The 16,580-nt window shown below is 39.9% G+C and overlaps 1 protein-coding gene across 3 annotated transcripts in view; it reads left to right on the plus strand.

The window, feature by feature from the left end:
• Positions 1–16,580, plus strand: part of RARB (retinoic acid receptor beta) — a 323,548-nt gene that overhangs the window by 241,231 nt on the left and 65,737 nt on the right. For 2 of the 3 annotated variants that reach the window (XM_086742686.1, XM_010121458.2), the window contains one exon: positions 12,907–13,055. In XM_086742686.1, the coding sequence (XP_086598812.1) occupies positions 12,907–13,055 (149 nt within the window). The remainder of the gene's footprint in view (positions 1–12,906; positions 13,056–16,580) is intronic. The other variant, XM_086742687.1, reaches the window with a different exon arrangement.

Raw genomic sequence — 16,580 nt, forward strand, 5'->3', positions numbered from 1 at the left:
TTTCGTTAGATTCACAACTAATTTATATGAATCTGAAGCTAAGAGAAAAGGTGGTTTTCGACGTATATTCCTTACAATCAGTTTCCAGCTTTATTAATTTCATTTTGCTTTCATTTCTTACATTTAGAGACCTTCTTTTGATGATAGGCTCTCCAGTAAAAGCTAGTGGGAAGAGGAGTCGGACCTTGTCCTATGTCTTCAATTCCCTATATAGAAGCAAGTCCTGCTGTTGCTAACAACCCAGATTTTTTTGTATAGGTCGAGGAATGAGAATGAAATTGTAAGGCTTGTAGTGGAATTTTCTAAGGAAAAATTTGGTGCCTCTTTCTCAATAGCTTACCTGAAAGTTGTATTCCTAAATCTCTTCAATTTACTGTGAAAATCTTACCAATATGCTTTCATAGTTGTGTGTACATTTCTTTACCCCCTCTGTCGAATGCTTTATAATATCAGGAGAAATTATTTTAGAGTTTTGCTGCTTGCAAGAGTCTTTCATGTTTGCAAGCTCTCCAGCCTCTCATTTTTTGTAACAAAACGTATTTCACATGATTCATTCCCGAGAGTATACGGAACGCTAATTGTTATTATTGATTTTAAATTTCACAACCATTACAAGTAACCCAGATGAGTGGCAGATAAAGAGTAATAATCCATGGAGTTCTGGAAGTGTTTCGTGTTTGTCTGTAGTACTTTATGTGATCAATAGTAACTGCCCCATTGAAACTAGCTGCTGTATCAAATAACAGTAAATCAAATGAATGTGCTTACAGATTATTTATTGAAAGCTTTAATTGTTCACTGGGGCCCTGCTTATCTCAGAAAACAATAGAAGGCAGTGATCAGGCAAACCGGTTTGCAAATGCCGGGGGTGCCGTGAAACAGCGAGGTCTCCCCTGTGCTTGGGTGGTGTGGGAGCTTTCCAAAATGTGCCCCTGTCCCACTGGGATTGCCCACAGGGATTGCTCCCAGGCTAAATTGGTCAGAGATGAGTTTTCTCAGAGAGCATCTCTTATGTTCGCAGGTTACTCTTCTTATATTTATTATTTTTGTAGGAATCTCTTTGGATGACAAAAGTGTTGTATCTTTTGGGTGGAAAAAGAAGTAACAAGATTTCCCAGAATTTCCAAGGGGTCCATGTAGTGACAGACAAAACAGGTTCAGACCTTGGAAAGGGAAGTAAAGGAAAACATACTAAACTTATTCTGTGGAAAGCTTACGTAGGTATATTACAGTTTTGGGCAATTATATGCTGCTCTACAGTTGTCAGACTTGTCCACATGCTAAGAAATTAAAAACAATTATCTCCTAACTAACAACCCCGTGCCATTATATTTTACTAGTTCCTTAAAATGGCTACTCTGCCTTGTGACAGTCACTCCATGAAGGACTAGTGCCACAGGTTGGAGATTTTCTGGGCCTTAAAGTGAAATGGATAGTCTTATAGGCACTTTCACTGCTACCCACAAATTTCTAAAAGCCTCAGTGTGTTGTCAATTGTACTTTACTGTGGCTTCAGAATCCTTTCAGTGTAAGCTGAGGCACTAAAGCTGTCCTTCAGCAAATTTGGAAAGATGGCACTGAATGAATTTACATTTAATAGCATATATTTCCAACCGTGATAACTAGGAAAGTGTTGGTAAAAATGAGCTTAATTTCTACAGAAAATGATGTCCCAAATCTCTCAAACATGGCAGGAAAAGGTTGGTTTTTTTTTTTTCCCCTAAAAATGTGTGTTTTGTGAAATGTACTTATATGCATATATGTAATATTGGATAATCACAATACAGGCATTTTAAAATTACTAAAGAACAGTAGCCAGAGATCTTCTGGAATTGAATCTCGCTTGCAAAAAGTAACTTTCCTTTTTCAAAGCATAAGCTTTGCCTTATATTTCTTGGAACATCGAGTGTCAGGACTGAATGTTACTTGTCCGTCTCTTTGGAAATAAAATATTTCCTTTTTGTCATTTTATGTGTAAAGTACAGTTGACATTTTCCCTGTTTGTAAGGCTGGGATATTGCAATCAATTGTGAGGAGCGTATTTGGGCAAAAAGACCCCAAGTCACTGTTGAGGGTAGGTATTGAATAAGAAAGACCAGGTAACTAGGAAATACTACTAGCATGTAAGTGTTTGCCTGCAGAACAGTATTTTTTCTTGTCTGGGTGAGAATGGTACTGACAGACGACATACAGGTAAAATTACAAGCATTCTTCACTCCAAGGGTTTAACAGGAAAATCTACTGCACGTAGAGAATAGGAGAACAGAATATTGGAAAACGTGCTCTCTAGTCGCAGTGCTCATCTTGTCTCCAGTCTCTTGTGAATGTCTTAAATTATTGATCTTTGGTCTTCTAGGCAGAGAGTCCAGGTGTGCTCTGAGCCACATTCACAGTGTTGCTACTGCTTCTCTCTAAGACGCTGAGCTCCTTCCCAGCTTTCGGCTTCTACTGCACCTTTTGTGAAAGGGGCAGGGGGACATTTGCCAGGTTAACTGCACCAGTGGAAAGTAAATTGCACCTATAAACACTTTTTTTTTAAATAGATATAAAATGTTATGTAAACACAATGACAAGGACTCTGAATTACAAGGACAAGTCGTCTGGTACTGTCTTAGTTTTTAATGGTACCTTTCCCACTGTGTTATCATCTTTTGTCTGGCAGGTATTCCTTTCAGAGATAATGAAATTCTGCTCAGGCAAGCATTATGACGATAAACTGTATATTTTATTTGCCCCCTCAAAAGATACTGGCAATGCTCAGTTCTTAAATATTCCATAAACTTGAATTTCTTACATTAGCATCAGGAATGTTGAGGTGAGCTGCTCTCAGTAATGCACGGCCCTGGTCTCGTGTGCTGAGGGGATGGAGGAGGACGGAGTTTGTCCCTGTTTTGGTCTCCTATGTTGCAAAGGTGTGGGTGCTGGAGGATGTCAGAAAGGTTAAGTTTTGCTCTGACTGCCTGTCTAGTTGCACATAAGCCCAAGTGATGAAAATAATTTTTTTCCTGTTATTAAGTAATGTCTAAATGGAAATAATGTATTGTTTTAATTATGCTCCCACCATTGCAGCGGTGGGTGCAATGTGGGTGCAATTAGGCTAGTATAAAAAAATCTTAATGGTTACTAGGGAAGTAAGCTACGTGGATATAAAACATCAATATACAGCAGAGGTACCCCAGGGGTTCACTGCAATGACATTAGGGGCATGGGAGATGTGTACTGGGTTATCTGCTTCGTGTAGGAGTCTACCTTGGCCTCTCCCAGTCTACGTGCTGCCCCGTCCTGTGCGAAAGGCTGGTGCTGTGCGGCAGGAGGAAACGCACGGCTCCATTTCACGGCCCCGAGCCTTTGCCAGCCTCAGCAAATGGCCCTGTTTTGCAATGGCATGGCTGGGAAGCTGGATGCGTGCTGCTTTGCCGGAGGGTTGGTAACCTCTGGAAAAGGGCCGAGGGGCTGACTGCCTGGAGTTTGCTGGTTCAGCAGGTTTCATCCCAGCTCTGTTGTGGGATGAAGGCTCACTCAGTAGGGAATCATACCTCCGGGTGGCATTATGCCAAAAAAAGGTCTGCAGCGAGGGCCTGAGAGCGGGATCCCGAGGACTGAGATGTAAGCTTTGCAGTTGTCCATTGCCTTGTAAAAAAAAGGCGAGTGGCTGTGTGATGGGGGGCTGTCAAAGAAAATAAGGAGTTAGACCTCCTTTTCTAAGGAAATAAAAACTTAGAATTAGCAGAGCAATAAAAGCCTTCTAAAGCAAAAGCTGGAAACAATACATTTTTAATAAAATGGGCAGTTACTCTAATTACTGAACCCCTACTGTTCAATTTCTTTTAGTGCCCCTATTCATTAAATTCAGCATACTTATACTTATTATTTACAGATGTATGCGTTTTAACTTGTTTATAGAAACCATGCTTTGCAAAAAACTGTGGATGGTGTAATACTAATTTGTAAGTGTTTATTGCTGCCTATAATATGCAATTTTAAAAACAATTAAAAATAGCAGTGGAGCTCATCGTTGGAGTCAACCCCAAACTGCCCATGAAAAGTGAAATATTAGTACCGTGTACCACCTTAAAGGTTATAGGCCATTTGTAGTGGATTGATAGCATACCCATTAATGCAGAATTTCCCTGTTCTTAAAGATTTTAAGCTCAGCAGTCTAGTTTCTAGATATTATTCTAATGTAACCCATTTAAACGTATGTGATGGAGTTCATAATTGCCCTTGTAAATGAGTATAGAAAGGAGGGTATATAAATCAATTAGTGATATCCAGCCGTGTGGCTGTAATGCAAATTAATTGGGATGATAAGCATTTTAACTGCTACTCTACTGGTTGAAGTAGTTTTGATCACTGAATTGGCTCTTGTTGAATCACTCTATTAATTTTAAGATTTTAAAACACCTAAAGATCAAAATGTTCCGAATTAATGGTCCTAACGTTTGAGAAATAAAATGATATGTAAAATATTGCACAGCAAGTCAGTTTTACTGCATTTCCAAATAGAGCACAACAGTTTTATTTTGTCCATGTGGTACTGAACAACAGTGTAATAGTATTACGTGATTAAAGATATTCAAACACTCATTTTCTTGCTGGATTCAAGCCACAGCAAAAAGCCGTGATGAATGGTGTCATAAGAACATGTTGAATATATAGAAAATAAAAAATTTATTTGGCAGACATAGTAATACCAAAAACTAGTACCAGCTTGGATAGGAGGCAAGTTTCGAAGAATAAAATCATTCTCTGAATTATTCTGTTTGGATGCTTGAAAAGATTTGAAGATAAAAGAGGAATCCTCAAAACACTATAAAACATTCAATAACTATAAATGGAGACTTTATGACTTAGTAAAATATCTGGTGTATACAGATTATAGTAACCATTTCATTTCCCTTGCAATTTTTATTTATTGCTGAAGATACCAGATCTGAGTTTTCTCCCATTTATGTTTACAAGTCAAAAGTCTTTATTGGAATTGGTGGGGTGACAACACTGTAAAACAGATCTGAAAAAAAGAATCAGCCCTTTTAAGTGTTTTCTCCCTTACAATCTGCCTTCTTTCTTCTTTTGATCCTGCAGGGAAAACATGCTGCATTTGTGACACCACAGTTGTATCAATAGGCTGCAGAAATAGGCTCAATTTTCATAAATAAAGAATAAAGAGGGCAGAGTTCTCATCCTCTCTAAATCTGTGTCACTTCTTTGCCTATGCCACTTTACTCCAGATGAGGATCTGACCTTGGGAATTCACTGGTAAAGCAAACAGGGCCTGAATTGTAAGAAAAGCTCATTTTCAAAGGAAAATCTTGACTTCATACAAGTGACAATTATATATATATATTTTTTAAAGAAGATCCTATTTTTCAGTTTTGCAATAATGCAGAATTTTCACTTGAGACTGATGCAATTTTGCATGGTAGTGGCCAGGCAGAAAATCACCGACCCGAAAAAACTACAGAGCTAGCATCTTTCGGATGTTTTTCTTCAGTTTTCCGTACGATTTATTTTTTTCATTTAACATGTTTTCTTTTTCATTTCGAAGGTAGGCTCCTAATACAAACTGATGAGCTGCTGCCCTGTAAACTCTGCCGTGCCTGCCAAACCCTCCGGCCATCCTGTCTGTACACTTACTTTCATCCTCACTCCCTCATGGTGTCTTCCTGGCCATTTATTTAGCGAAAGACGCTCCTGTTCTCAGTTACTGGTGCGTCATTAAGTCTTGCTGTCCTGAGAGTAACACAGGTATAACCAGACACAGTTCTTGTCCCTGATATAATTAATCCTGACAAGCTTTCTGCCTTCCACGTTTGCTCAGGTGTAAATGCATCTCTCTGGTTATGTGGATACATAAACCCAAATGTAGAGCTGCTTTGCTGATATAACTGTAAAAAAAAAAAAAAGAAAAAGAAAAAAAGAAATAGCCTGAAAAACAGTATCATTTTCTTCAAAAAGGTGATGTGAACACAGATCTACTGTGTTAATTGTACATGTGTGCGCTCGATATATAAGACTAGCCTGGTAGATTCAGGTTTATGTCTTGGCAGTATATGAGGCTGGTGTTGGCTTGGACAGTAGAGTCAAGAGTAGAGGGTTTTGTGGCAGTTTCTGGTGTTGATTATTCTGGTGTAGGGACACAGCGGCCATGTGAATGGGTGCCGCTGAGTTGCCTTCAGAAGATGATTCGAGACTTCTCTCAGGGAAGGTCTTACAGAAAGTTGATTCTTAGCTGCCCATGGAGATCAGAAGATGAAGACAACCCTTTCATTGTCTCTCCTGAGTTTCCTGTGGTGGGTCTTGGAGGCAGAAAGCACCCAGCCTTTCCTGACTTGCAATTGGCAAGTGAGCAGGATGCACATGCAGACCTGGGGGTGCTTCACAGCACCCATCTTAGAGGGACTGAGCACAGACTTAACTGAGTTGCCTGCTCTATCATGCATCCCTTGTGTAACCTGGGGCAAGACACATAGCGCTACGTTTTGAATATGCTACTAGAGCTACAGCTAGGTTGTCAGTTGCTGTTGAAAATCCCAGTTGAGTACCGCTTGTATTTTTCTAGGACTTTAAGACACAGGTAAATCAAGCTCTTAGGCTGTTGGTGCTTCTCTTTCCCATCGGTAAAGTAAGAAGAATAGCTCTTCAGTGTTACAAAGGTAAAATACAAATGCTCACGGGATATTTACATACTGGAGTGGCAGGGACCATGCTTGTAGATCAGATAGGTAGAAGAGAGCAAGAAGTTAAATGAAGAAGTTAGCTGCTCAGGAACAGAAATTGTATTATGAGACAGAAGGGTAACCCAAAGGTAGATGCTGTTGTCTTCTGATTTACTGCAAACAAATCTGGATAGCTCTGCTATGCTGGTGGTAGGATGCTGAACTTTATTTCTTGGCCCTAATCACCTGATACGAATAAAGGTTTCAAAGGGCTGTACTTCTGTCGTATGGCCAAGATCAGTATCCACTGACTCCGCTGACTCATGTTACATGAGACTGCTGGTTAGCATTACAGATTTGCAACTGAAACTTGGCAATCTTGTTGATGAAAGGCACGGAGGAATATGATGCAGCTCGCTCTCTCCCGGTTCTAAACTGGGGGAGATGCAGCAGACGAGTGTAAACACTTCTTTTCTGCCATTCCCGTTGGCAAATCCAACTTGGTATACACACATTTGCTGAATATGAAGAAGCCTTTTTTTTTTTTTTTTGGACACGTCCTTTGAAGTTAGTCTGTGTTTTAACACCGAAATGCTAAAATAGTTAAAATGAAAGCGCTCCGAGGACCTGCTTTGCAAGTAATGGTTCCCCTGAAGGTTATGGAGGCCTTTCAAGGTTCATTCTTGCAAACACCTTTTGACTTGGCAGGATCACACTCATTACTATTATTTGCATTGGAGCAACACTTGAAGGTCTTGCAGCGCCGGTTACTGTACAGCATATTTTGAGACTCTGCCCAAAATAGCGTACTGTCTAAATATACGAGATGCAAAAGGGTGGGGGAAGAAAATACTGTCTTGATGGTATGTCTGCCTGCAGTGGAGCAATGGCCAAATTTGTACTTGGAACTTCATTAGGGTAAGGATATCGGAGGGGAGAGTGTGCTTAACTGCTTCTTGTACTGGCGAGGCAGAGGGGCAGAGTTCAGCAGGACCCCTCTTCTCCCAGATGCGACGGGACAGAAGCCAGCTGTGTTCGTATCGCTCTTTCACTGACAAGACTCCTAACAGCGAGAAAACACTTCGGCTTTAGAGACTTCTGCCAACTGGGCTGCGCCTATCAGGGCTTGCACCTTGTCTGAGATAGTTCTTGGCAGCAGCAGCCTGTGCCCTGGGCACGGCTCTCAAAATGGCCGGGTCTGAGGTGTGGTTTAGGTGACCTTGTGTGCAGTTTGCCCATTGGTAAGACCTTGCAGGTTGGGCTTCGGAGCTCCAAAACCTCTACTTCTTGCTAGTTTTTTTTTTGTTATTTTAATTGTACTGTAGGAATCTTGAACGGCACGTAGAGAAGACCTGTGGGATGCTTTTTTAGCTTTTAAAATAACAGTGAAGGATCATTTTGGATCAGGCACCCTCAAGCAGAAAACAGGTCATGAAGTTTCATCTTCTGATGTCCCTGTTGAGAGTGGAATGTCCCTTTTCAGGCTAAAAGCAAACCTGAATACTTAAAGGGCTTTTTTGGCTTTCAGCCCAAATAATACCTTTTTTTTTTAAGGCCTAGACAGTCTTGTAGAGATGAACTATGATTTGATTTAAATTGCAAGCAAGAATTAAAATAGAATAACTGGTAGTTAAATTCATGGCTCTACGGCAGATGTGTGCAGCTAGCTATAAGCATGTAATAAAAAAGAAACCCTCAAATGTGGAAAACATACTTTCTGAAGTACTTCTGAAAATCCTGATAATATCTCAATCTGGAGTTGTTGTAGCAGCCAGTGTTTTAATCCCAGGTATTTGTGTTCACCCGTAATAAAAAGCGTTCCCTCCTGAACCCTCGATGCATACCCAGCCCTATGAGGAGACATTTTTGATTGTGGTAATTCGTTCTGTGTTGATTAACATTTGCAGATGGCTTCCCCTGAGCTTTTTCCTCCATTCTCCCGCCCTCGGTCCACTCCGCCTCCATGCCCTCCTCAGCCCCGTGGATAAAACCACGATCCAGCACACCAATACGTGAAACAGTAGCACCGCTTCTTTGCTTTGTGGTGTTTTGCCTTTGCAAGGGAGAAAATGGGAGTCCTTCCACAAGGGAAGACTTTGTTTTCCTCTTTCTGTTGTCTCTGATCCCCACCTGTTGTATATATGGTAAAAATATCTGGGACTTATAACCCAGCAACGGTCCGCAGCCAGAGTCATGTGTGACCGGGTCAAACACACACTCGCTGGAGGGTCATGGCCAGGTTACTAAGTCAAGGCTGGCAAGTCTCCACGATAATGTTTTCTTTCTCTCTCACTCTTTTTTTTTTTCCTCCTCCCCTTGTCTGTCTTCCAAACAACAGTTTAAAAAAGAAGAAAAAAAACCCCACCCTTGTAACAATGCAAACTATTTAAGCATGACAAAATCAAAGAAGTTTTTTATTAAAAAAAAATTGGATGGGGGGGCTGAGTCAATGATATTTTGGATTTAATTTTATAGTATAGTTTTATGTGGCACATGAAAGAGAGAAATTTGTATTGAAACAATTGAGACCCACTTTCCCAGTTCCTGGCTCTTTCCTGGAAGATGATTAAAAGCAGACTTTTTTTTTTCCAGACGAGACATAAAAATTAAATGATCTACAGTATATAGTTATTTTTTCAAATGTTTGGAGGCTTATAAATAACTTCTACAATCAAATGCACACATACAAGCAGCAGAGAATCTGGTTCTAATTACTTGTACTTTAGTTGAACTTTGGCGTTTCCTTTGACTTTCTGCCTAATGTATGTGAGCTGTGTGCCTTGCACTCCTGCAGCGAATTCACAAAAAAAAAAAAAAAGAGAGAGAGAGACAAAAAAATCCAGACTCTTGTTGGTGCCAACAAAAATGAGGGTTAACAGAATGTTTTGACCAAATGCAACACTTTGCTATTCACCCTAATTAGCTGAAATTGCTGCTTCCCACCAGGGACCCTGAGCTCAGTATTCAAAATTCCCTTGAGGCTATCCAGGAAATGCCATTTGCTTTACAACTTCTTATTCTTTTAAGACTCAACTGTCCAAAGTGTGCATTAACATACAAGCTTAATAATCCAAGTTTCTGGTGAAACGCGAGGCATTTCATCGTGCCTGCCTGCTTCTAGTTGGTCACAAAGTACAATGCCTCCTCCTCCATCTGTCAGCATGGTTTAGCTGGCAGTAAATTAGCTCTCTCCAAGCGTGCTGTGCTTTTAAAGATCTTATCTGCTGTTTTATCTAACCTTTAGAAATATTTCAGACATCTTAGGAATTGTGAAGTGACCGATTGTTTGAGAGTCCCTGTGTGCTTAAGCTGCATTCAGGTGTTGGGTGACTGTTGAGGCTCTGTTTTCTCAGGTGAGTAGGGACCCCCAAGTGTCACATCCCGCAGGACAAGGCAGCAGGGCATGGAGAGAAGTTGCCTTTTTTTTTTTTTTTTTCCTTTGAATCCTTCCTAAAATTGTAAGACTGCTTAAAAAATACCTTTTCTGGAAATGCCAACTGTCCACCCACCATCCTTTCTTTTTTCTGCCTTGCATGTGCAGACATGCATAGAAAAAAGCGAGTTCTGCTGTCCTGCATCTGGTAGCCACCGACATGCTGCAGAAATAACACTTTATATCTGCTGAGCATGGATTGCTACAGATGCCCGCACTGGATTTCTGCACTCCCATGCTGGCAGCACATACATTTTCAAATAAAGAGTTTAAAAGGCTAAATCCAAGGAAGGAATAGTAAGTCAGAAGCCAGAGTAAGAGTGGAGCACGTGTGACTTGAGTTCAAGCCTTCTCCAAAAAGCTGTAAGTCTTGCCTGTGATCAAAAGTGAATGTTCCCAAACTGGGTTTTCTTACAAAAAAAAAGAAAAACCCTCTAGACAGTTGTTCAGCTGATGCAAGTATTATGTTGAATAGATTAAGCCTTTTTAGGGGTGCACATATATATATATATATATATATGGGTGTTTTAGGGAGGATCTTCTGGTTTACGTTGGCTCTTTCCTTCTCATATACCTTTTCAAATTGTTCAGGAAAAAAAAAACCTTTAGCAGCACTTTCAACTCTTCAGTTGCTGACTATGTTGTGTATTTATGAACTGAGCTGGCTGCTTAATCTCTTCTGGGTATCACAAGTTCCTGGTGCTTGGCCGGCCCCTGACAGACATATGGTTCGTGGTTTGAACACTACTATTGGGTGCCGGTGCTTGTTTAGGATGAAATAATAAAAAAAGCAGAAGTGTATCAGTATTATTCCTCAAAGACTGCTTTCCCCCAACTGAAATCACAGAAGGATTGCAGGAGTGCAGTTGTTTTATTGAATGACACAACCTTGTTTTCCCTTGGGGAGCCTAAAAAACGCCTTTTAGGTGGACTGGAAGAGTTGAATGAGCTAATATGAAACACATTGTCTGCTGGTATTAGAGTTTTAAAGCTAAAATTTTGTCATTCCATAGACTGATTGGAAGCCACCATAATTCACGTACGAGCATGAAATAAGGCTCAGAATGCTTGAGGCCTCTCAAGGGCGTTTGATGAATCTAACTTTAATTTAAAAGTACTAATAGATTATTGATTCAAGCAGGGTGGCTGTGCAGAGATCTATAACAGAGTGCTCTCTATCTCTCTTAAATACCAAAAATTACTGGTGAAGAGCCATGATCATTCTCTGTGTTTTCATTAAGAAAAAACTTCATTAACATTTTCTTGGTGCAGTAGGAACCTGTAGATTTTTGGTTTGCCAAAGTTCAGTGTATTTAATGCTGAAAAAGATGAAGTACAGTTCTGGACATTGTCTTAATGTCACCATTTATGGAGCCACATTATTTTACTTTTCTGGTTTTTCACGGCCTCATTATTGTTAGATATAGAAATAAATTGTTCCTGTTGGAAAGATATTTCTTTGCTTAGAATCAGAGCCTTTAATACTTCACACTAGCATTTATTTTCTTCTCAAGAAATGTCCATCCTTAAAGTTAATAGTAGCTTAACCCAAGTAAAAATGGCAGAAAGGGACTCTTCTCTCACAAGTAATCAGAAGTTGCATCATGCTTCCTGGTGCCCTCAGTGAATTCTGCAGAACACGAGTTGACAATGAATCATGACTTTAATACAAATGTATCATCTCTGTAATCTGAAAAATATCATGTACAGTAAATCTTGTCTAAAATTTTCCATTCAGTAATATTCTTTAGGACCTGCTGTTAGTACTCTTGAGATTTAGCTCTCCTGATAGTACCTAATATTTCTGGATAGATCTGAGTTCACAGATCCTGTCATTTCTGTATATCTGCTGAAAAGTTAGAGGGATTTATCTGGGAAGCAGCAGAATGCTGCTAGGAGAAACATGAAAATGGATTGCACATCTACAATAAATGTGAGGAATGATGACAGCATATCACAGAAAACTAACGCAGATGTTTTGGAAAGATGTAGTTCGCATGTCTTATCTCGCATCGTAGAGCTTGCACGTCCTTTCCCTGAAAGGGATAACTGGCTTTTCAGCAGGTTCAAAACAAATGACCATCTAGAAATATTAAGGCAATAAGGGGATGTGGGGGTCATAATGTGTAAGTAGCTCTTTCTTAGAGAGATTGCCTGATGTTACGAATCCTAAGGTAGGTAAGGAAGTGTTGATAGTTGTGCTAGTTTAACAGATGATACAAAAAAACCCCTATTACTTCTTCTGGTAATTTTCACTTCAGGTCTTATACTTAGTCATTTTTCTCTTTACATATGTCCTGATGCATACCGCTATCTTGCTGTGGCAGAATTGCACGTTGGAGGTGTTACCTTTTGTAGAAAAAGGCAAGAGATAAAAGCTCTCCCAAGGCTAGGTACCAGTTGGAAGGGTGCATGCCATAGTTGCCCTTTGAAGGCTGATGTCCCATATGCAGACATGGATCCACGTGATTCAATAGACTAAAACCAGAACATGAGCCCATGGTTGTCCTTTTTTGGAGCCTGGGAGGAGATTCAAGCCCCATATCTGAAGTGAGCTGAAGCTTTTGTGGTGTTGAGTAACTAGATCATGAAGAATGTTCGGGTACTTTAAAATATACTTCTGAGGCTATAGCATGTAGTCCTGTCATTACTTGCCTTACTTTAGTTCCCTTTAAATTTTGCTGGGAAAGACAAATGCATGTTTATTATACAAAGAAAGATATGTGTCAGTTTGATAGTCATAATACAGCAAATAATCAGTTATTTAAAATTCATTCCTGAATCATTCAATTGTATTTCTTTTTTCTTTTGTAGCAGTTGAAACTCAGAGCACCAGTTCTGAGGAACTTGTTCCGAGCCCTCCTTCACCGCTTCCACCTCCTCGTGTTTACAAGCCCTGTTTTGTCTGCCAAGACAAGTCATCCGGATATCACTATGGTGTCAGCGCTTGTGAGGGATGTAAGGTGAGTGTCATCTCCCTTTCTTTTCATAGGATAGCATTTCATTTTAGAGAGAGGCAAAACAATGCAGTTTGGTGTGACTTGATTGTCTCCAAAGATGCCTGTACGTTTCTTGTGTGAATTAATTTTGCTTCATGAGTAAAGCTAAGTAAATGACCATCGTGCCTGGAATTATTTATTTTGATATCTTCTGCCAAAGTATATCTTCCAGGGACTCTGTAGGCATTGACTAACATGAGAATGTGATCATAGATGCAGACGTAATCAAAGAATAAAGTGAAAACACATTGAGACTCTTCACTGTCTATCTGTAGGTCAATTATACCCTGAGAAGTCACACGGCCATTGCCTGCTTTTGGCCTTTTTCTGTGTGCTGCTACCTCTGTGTATCCAGGGAGTGGAATTTGGGAACAGGATCTGATCATCTGGAAATTTTTGGCATAGTCTCTATCTATCTAACTAATCTCAAATCAAATTGGGAGTTTGAGGATTAGCAGGTTGGTATTCACAGAATTTAATCTGGCAGACCAGAGTGCTGGCACATCTGTTAGCTCCTTTCCAGTGCTGCGATTGTCAGAGCACGAATTGACTATCCATAGGATGCAGTAATTCAGTATGCCATTCTAGAGTAGAGAATGTCTGAAGACTAGATACACGTCAGAGAAGCAATGTCAGCTAAAGCGTGTGTGCATGGCTATAATTAGAGGGGTGCATACAGTCAATGGTATGCGTGCAAGGAAGACGGTGCAAAAAATGTTAAAGAAAAGATAGGACAGTTGCTCTCATAGTTGATTTTATTTGTTATGATACCCTAACACAATGTTATTTTTCAATGATTAAACAAAAGACCTATGTAGTGCTTCGTACAGTGAAGATATGAATGCATGATGAAAATGTCACATGCACTACATGCACAGAAATAAAGTTACTATAATAAATTAATAATATATATTTTTCTGTTTTATCTGTATGAAACATTAGAATATTTTTCAGGTACTGTGCAGTTGTGTATTTTTACTTTATCCTGTGAGCCTGCAACTTCTTCCATGCTACTGGCCTTTTGTAGAGATGTAAAATATCATAGTCCTGGGTTGCATCATTAGGCAGGAAACTATGGGATAAGAATCTGCTTTCTCCCCTATTTTATAACCGTAGATACTGAAGTATTCAAAGTAAATATTTCAGCTCACCTCAGTTTTAGAATCTCTTTCTGGTATTGAGGTTTTCCTTGAATATCATGTCTGTATTTATTTTTTTTTTTTAGATGCTCCCAAACTATTGAAATTTAGGTGTCTGTTAGAAAGAACAGTGGTAAGAATATACTGTAGCTAATGTCATAAAATAGGAAATCTCATCATACTCGGATGCTAACACACAAATGGTGGTGTCGTTTGCTCACCCACACATTCTTTCTAAGTACAGACGTAATTTCAGACTGTGGCAGAAAGGTCACATCTCCCTAAGACTTCATTATTTTTGAAAAATATGCAGAAATAAACTACAGGGCTTTTATTGGCATACTGCAAAGCATTTTCATAAATAATAAAAGCAAAACCACACTTGTCAAAATACATGAAAAAATCCACCTTGTAATGTGTTAGCCATCATTCAACAACAACAAACAACAATGTTCACTTATTTGCTAATTTGCAAGATGGTGTAATTCAGCACTTAGCAATAGCTGCTGTTAAAAGAAGGAATGAAAAAAAAATTAGTTACATATGAAACCTGTCAGTCTGTGAGAAATAACAAGATTCCAAAGCAGTAACTTGGCTGCTTGAGAGTGGTAAGATTTGGTTTAGTTGGTGCTAGCTCTTCAACAGGTTGGACTAGGATTTTATGAATGTCTTCTACTGATTGAATTAGCTTCCTTAGTGAGTGCCAGAAACTGGCAAAGAACATGATGAGACCACTGAGTTAACCAGCGGTCCCTTTGGTGGACAATCCTGTACCACATTTGCTGTTGAAAGCTGCTTGAGCTTTCGGGTCTGCAGAAGTGGTGTGCTGGATGACAGCAGTATGTGACCACACCACCAGAGACAGCCTCAGAAACCTCTACATTGCCAGTTTCTACTCTTTTCTCTGAAGACTGTTACCCTGTTTTTCTTGAGCCCTTTTGGACTGTTTGGTTTATTTTTCCTCAGCTTTGCTCTACCTTTGCTTTCATACATTTGTTTCTTAGTCCTGTACTGTAAGAAAGCTGCCTCCTAGTACTTCTTATTTCTAACCGTCCAGGCTCCTGCCTGTACTCAAGTCTACCTTCACCCTTGGTTCCCACCATCCGTTCTTCTTGCTTCAGTTTGTCTCCAGCCTTCTTCATGCAAAAATGTAGCCGGTTGCTTTGCAAGTTTAAATAAGCACTGAGCATTGAGCATTGCTACTGGAGAAGCCTTATCTCCTGTGGATCTCTGCCTTTCCTTTGGTTAACCCATAGAGAGCCTATGTTTCACTGAAGGCTTCTGCTGGATATGGAGCTGGCGTTTCATGCTGATTCTCTAGTGAACTGGACAGCAATAATAAGGAAGAATTCATGTTACAGCCTTTCGTCTAGTTAGGAAACACAAATTTATTTCTCCTTTATCTGAACACATCTCCATGCAACTTCAAAGAACTTTATTTTCTTCAAGATTCACTGAAACTGACCAGTGACACCAATGTTCACAAGCTGGTGGGATGGGGAGAGGCAACCTCACTTACGGACAGCTCGGTTACACAAAGCTCATGCCACGAGGAGCTAGACTAAAATATCAGTCAAATCACATACTAATTCTTCTTTTTTCCTATTTTCCTCTGACCTTGTTGCCATTTTCTCTTTCTTCACTACTATTTCCACCATTTCTCCTCTCACCTGGTTTGCAGTCTCTGTTCTGTGATGTTAAACCTTAAGTTCACTCCTTTTTCCTCCTACGTTGCACCTCCCTCTGCTCTGAGGTGCTTTTCTCAAGTCTTTTCCTTTTTCCCTTCTGACTCGTTTACCTTTCCCTTTGAATTCCTGGCAGTAAAAGACTTTCTCAAGGGAAACACAAATGGAAAACTCTTCTCATTGTATTTATCCAGTTAGAGCCCTGTTCATTTTGTTTTTCCATGCTCACTCTCCCTTGGTTGTCTTGTAGTTCTCTCTCTTTCTCCTTTGGCTTTCTACTTTGAGCTCCAGTGAAGCTACCATCACAGTGATCATTAGCAGTCTCCATCTAGTGCAAAGGGACAGCTCCAGGTTTTGGGTTGATGACTACATTTCATTCAGCAGGTTTTCTTTTTCCTGGCTTTCAGGGCTCTTTAGATTCTCCTCCGACTTTGCTTGCTGTTTATTCAATTTGTCCTTAAATGGCTCTTTATCCACTTTCTGATGTTTTTCTCTGAGGTTCAGTTCTTTGGTTTTCTGTCTCAAAAGCATCAGCAAATGACCTGTTTTATGGTAGACCAGTGGGTGTGGTTATGGAAATATTCTGCTCATAAAGGGTGTGTTCTTGATGGAGACCCGTCCAGCCACAAGCCCTTGGAGAGCTGTGGATGGTGATCATGACATTG

The sequence above is a fragment of the Chlamydotis macqueenii genome, chromosome 2 (assembly GCF_036417535.1).
Source record: "Chlamydotis macqueenii isolate bChlMac1 chromosome 2, bChlMac1.mat, whole genome shotgun sequence".
NCBI classification, from domain to species: domain Eukaryota; kingdom Metazoa; phylum Chordata; class Aves; order Otidiformes; family Otididae; genus Chlamydotis; species Chlamydotis macqueenii.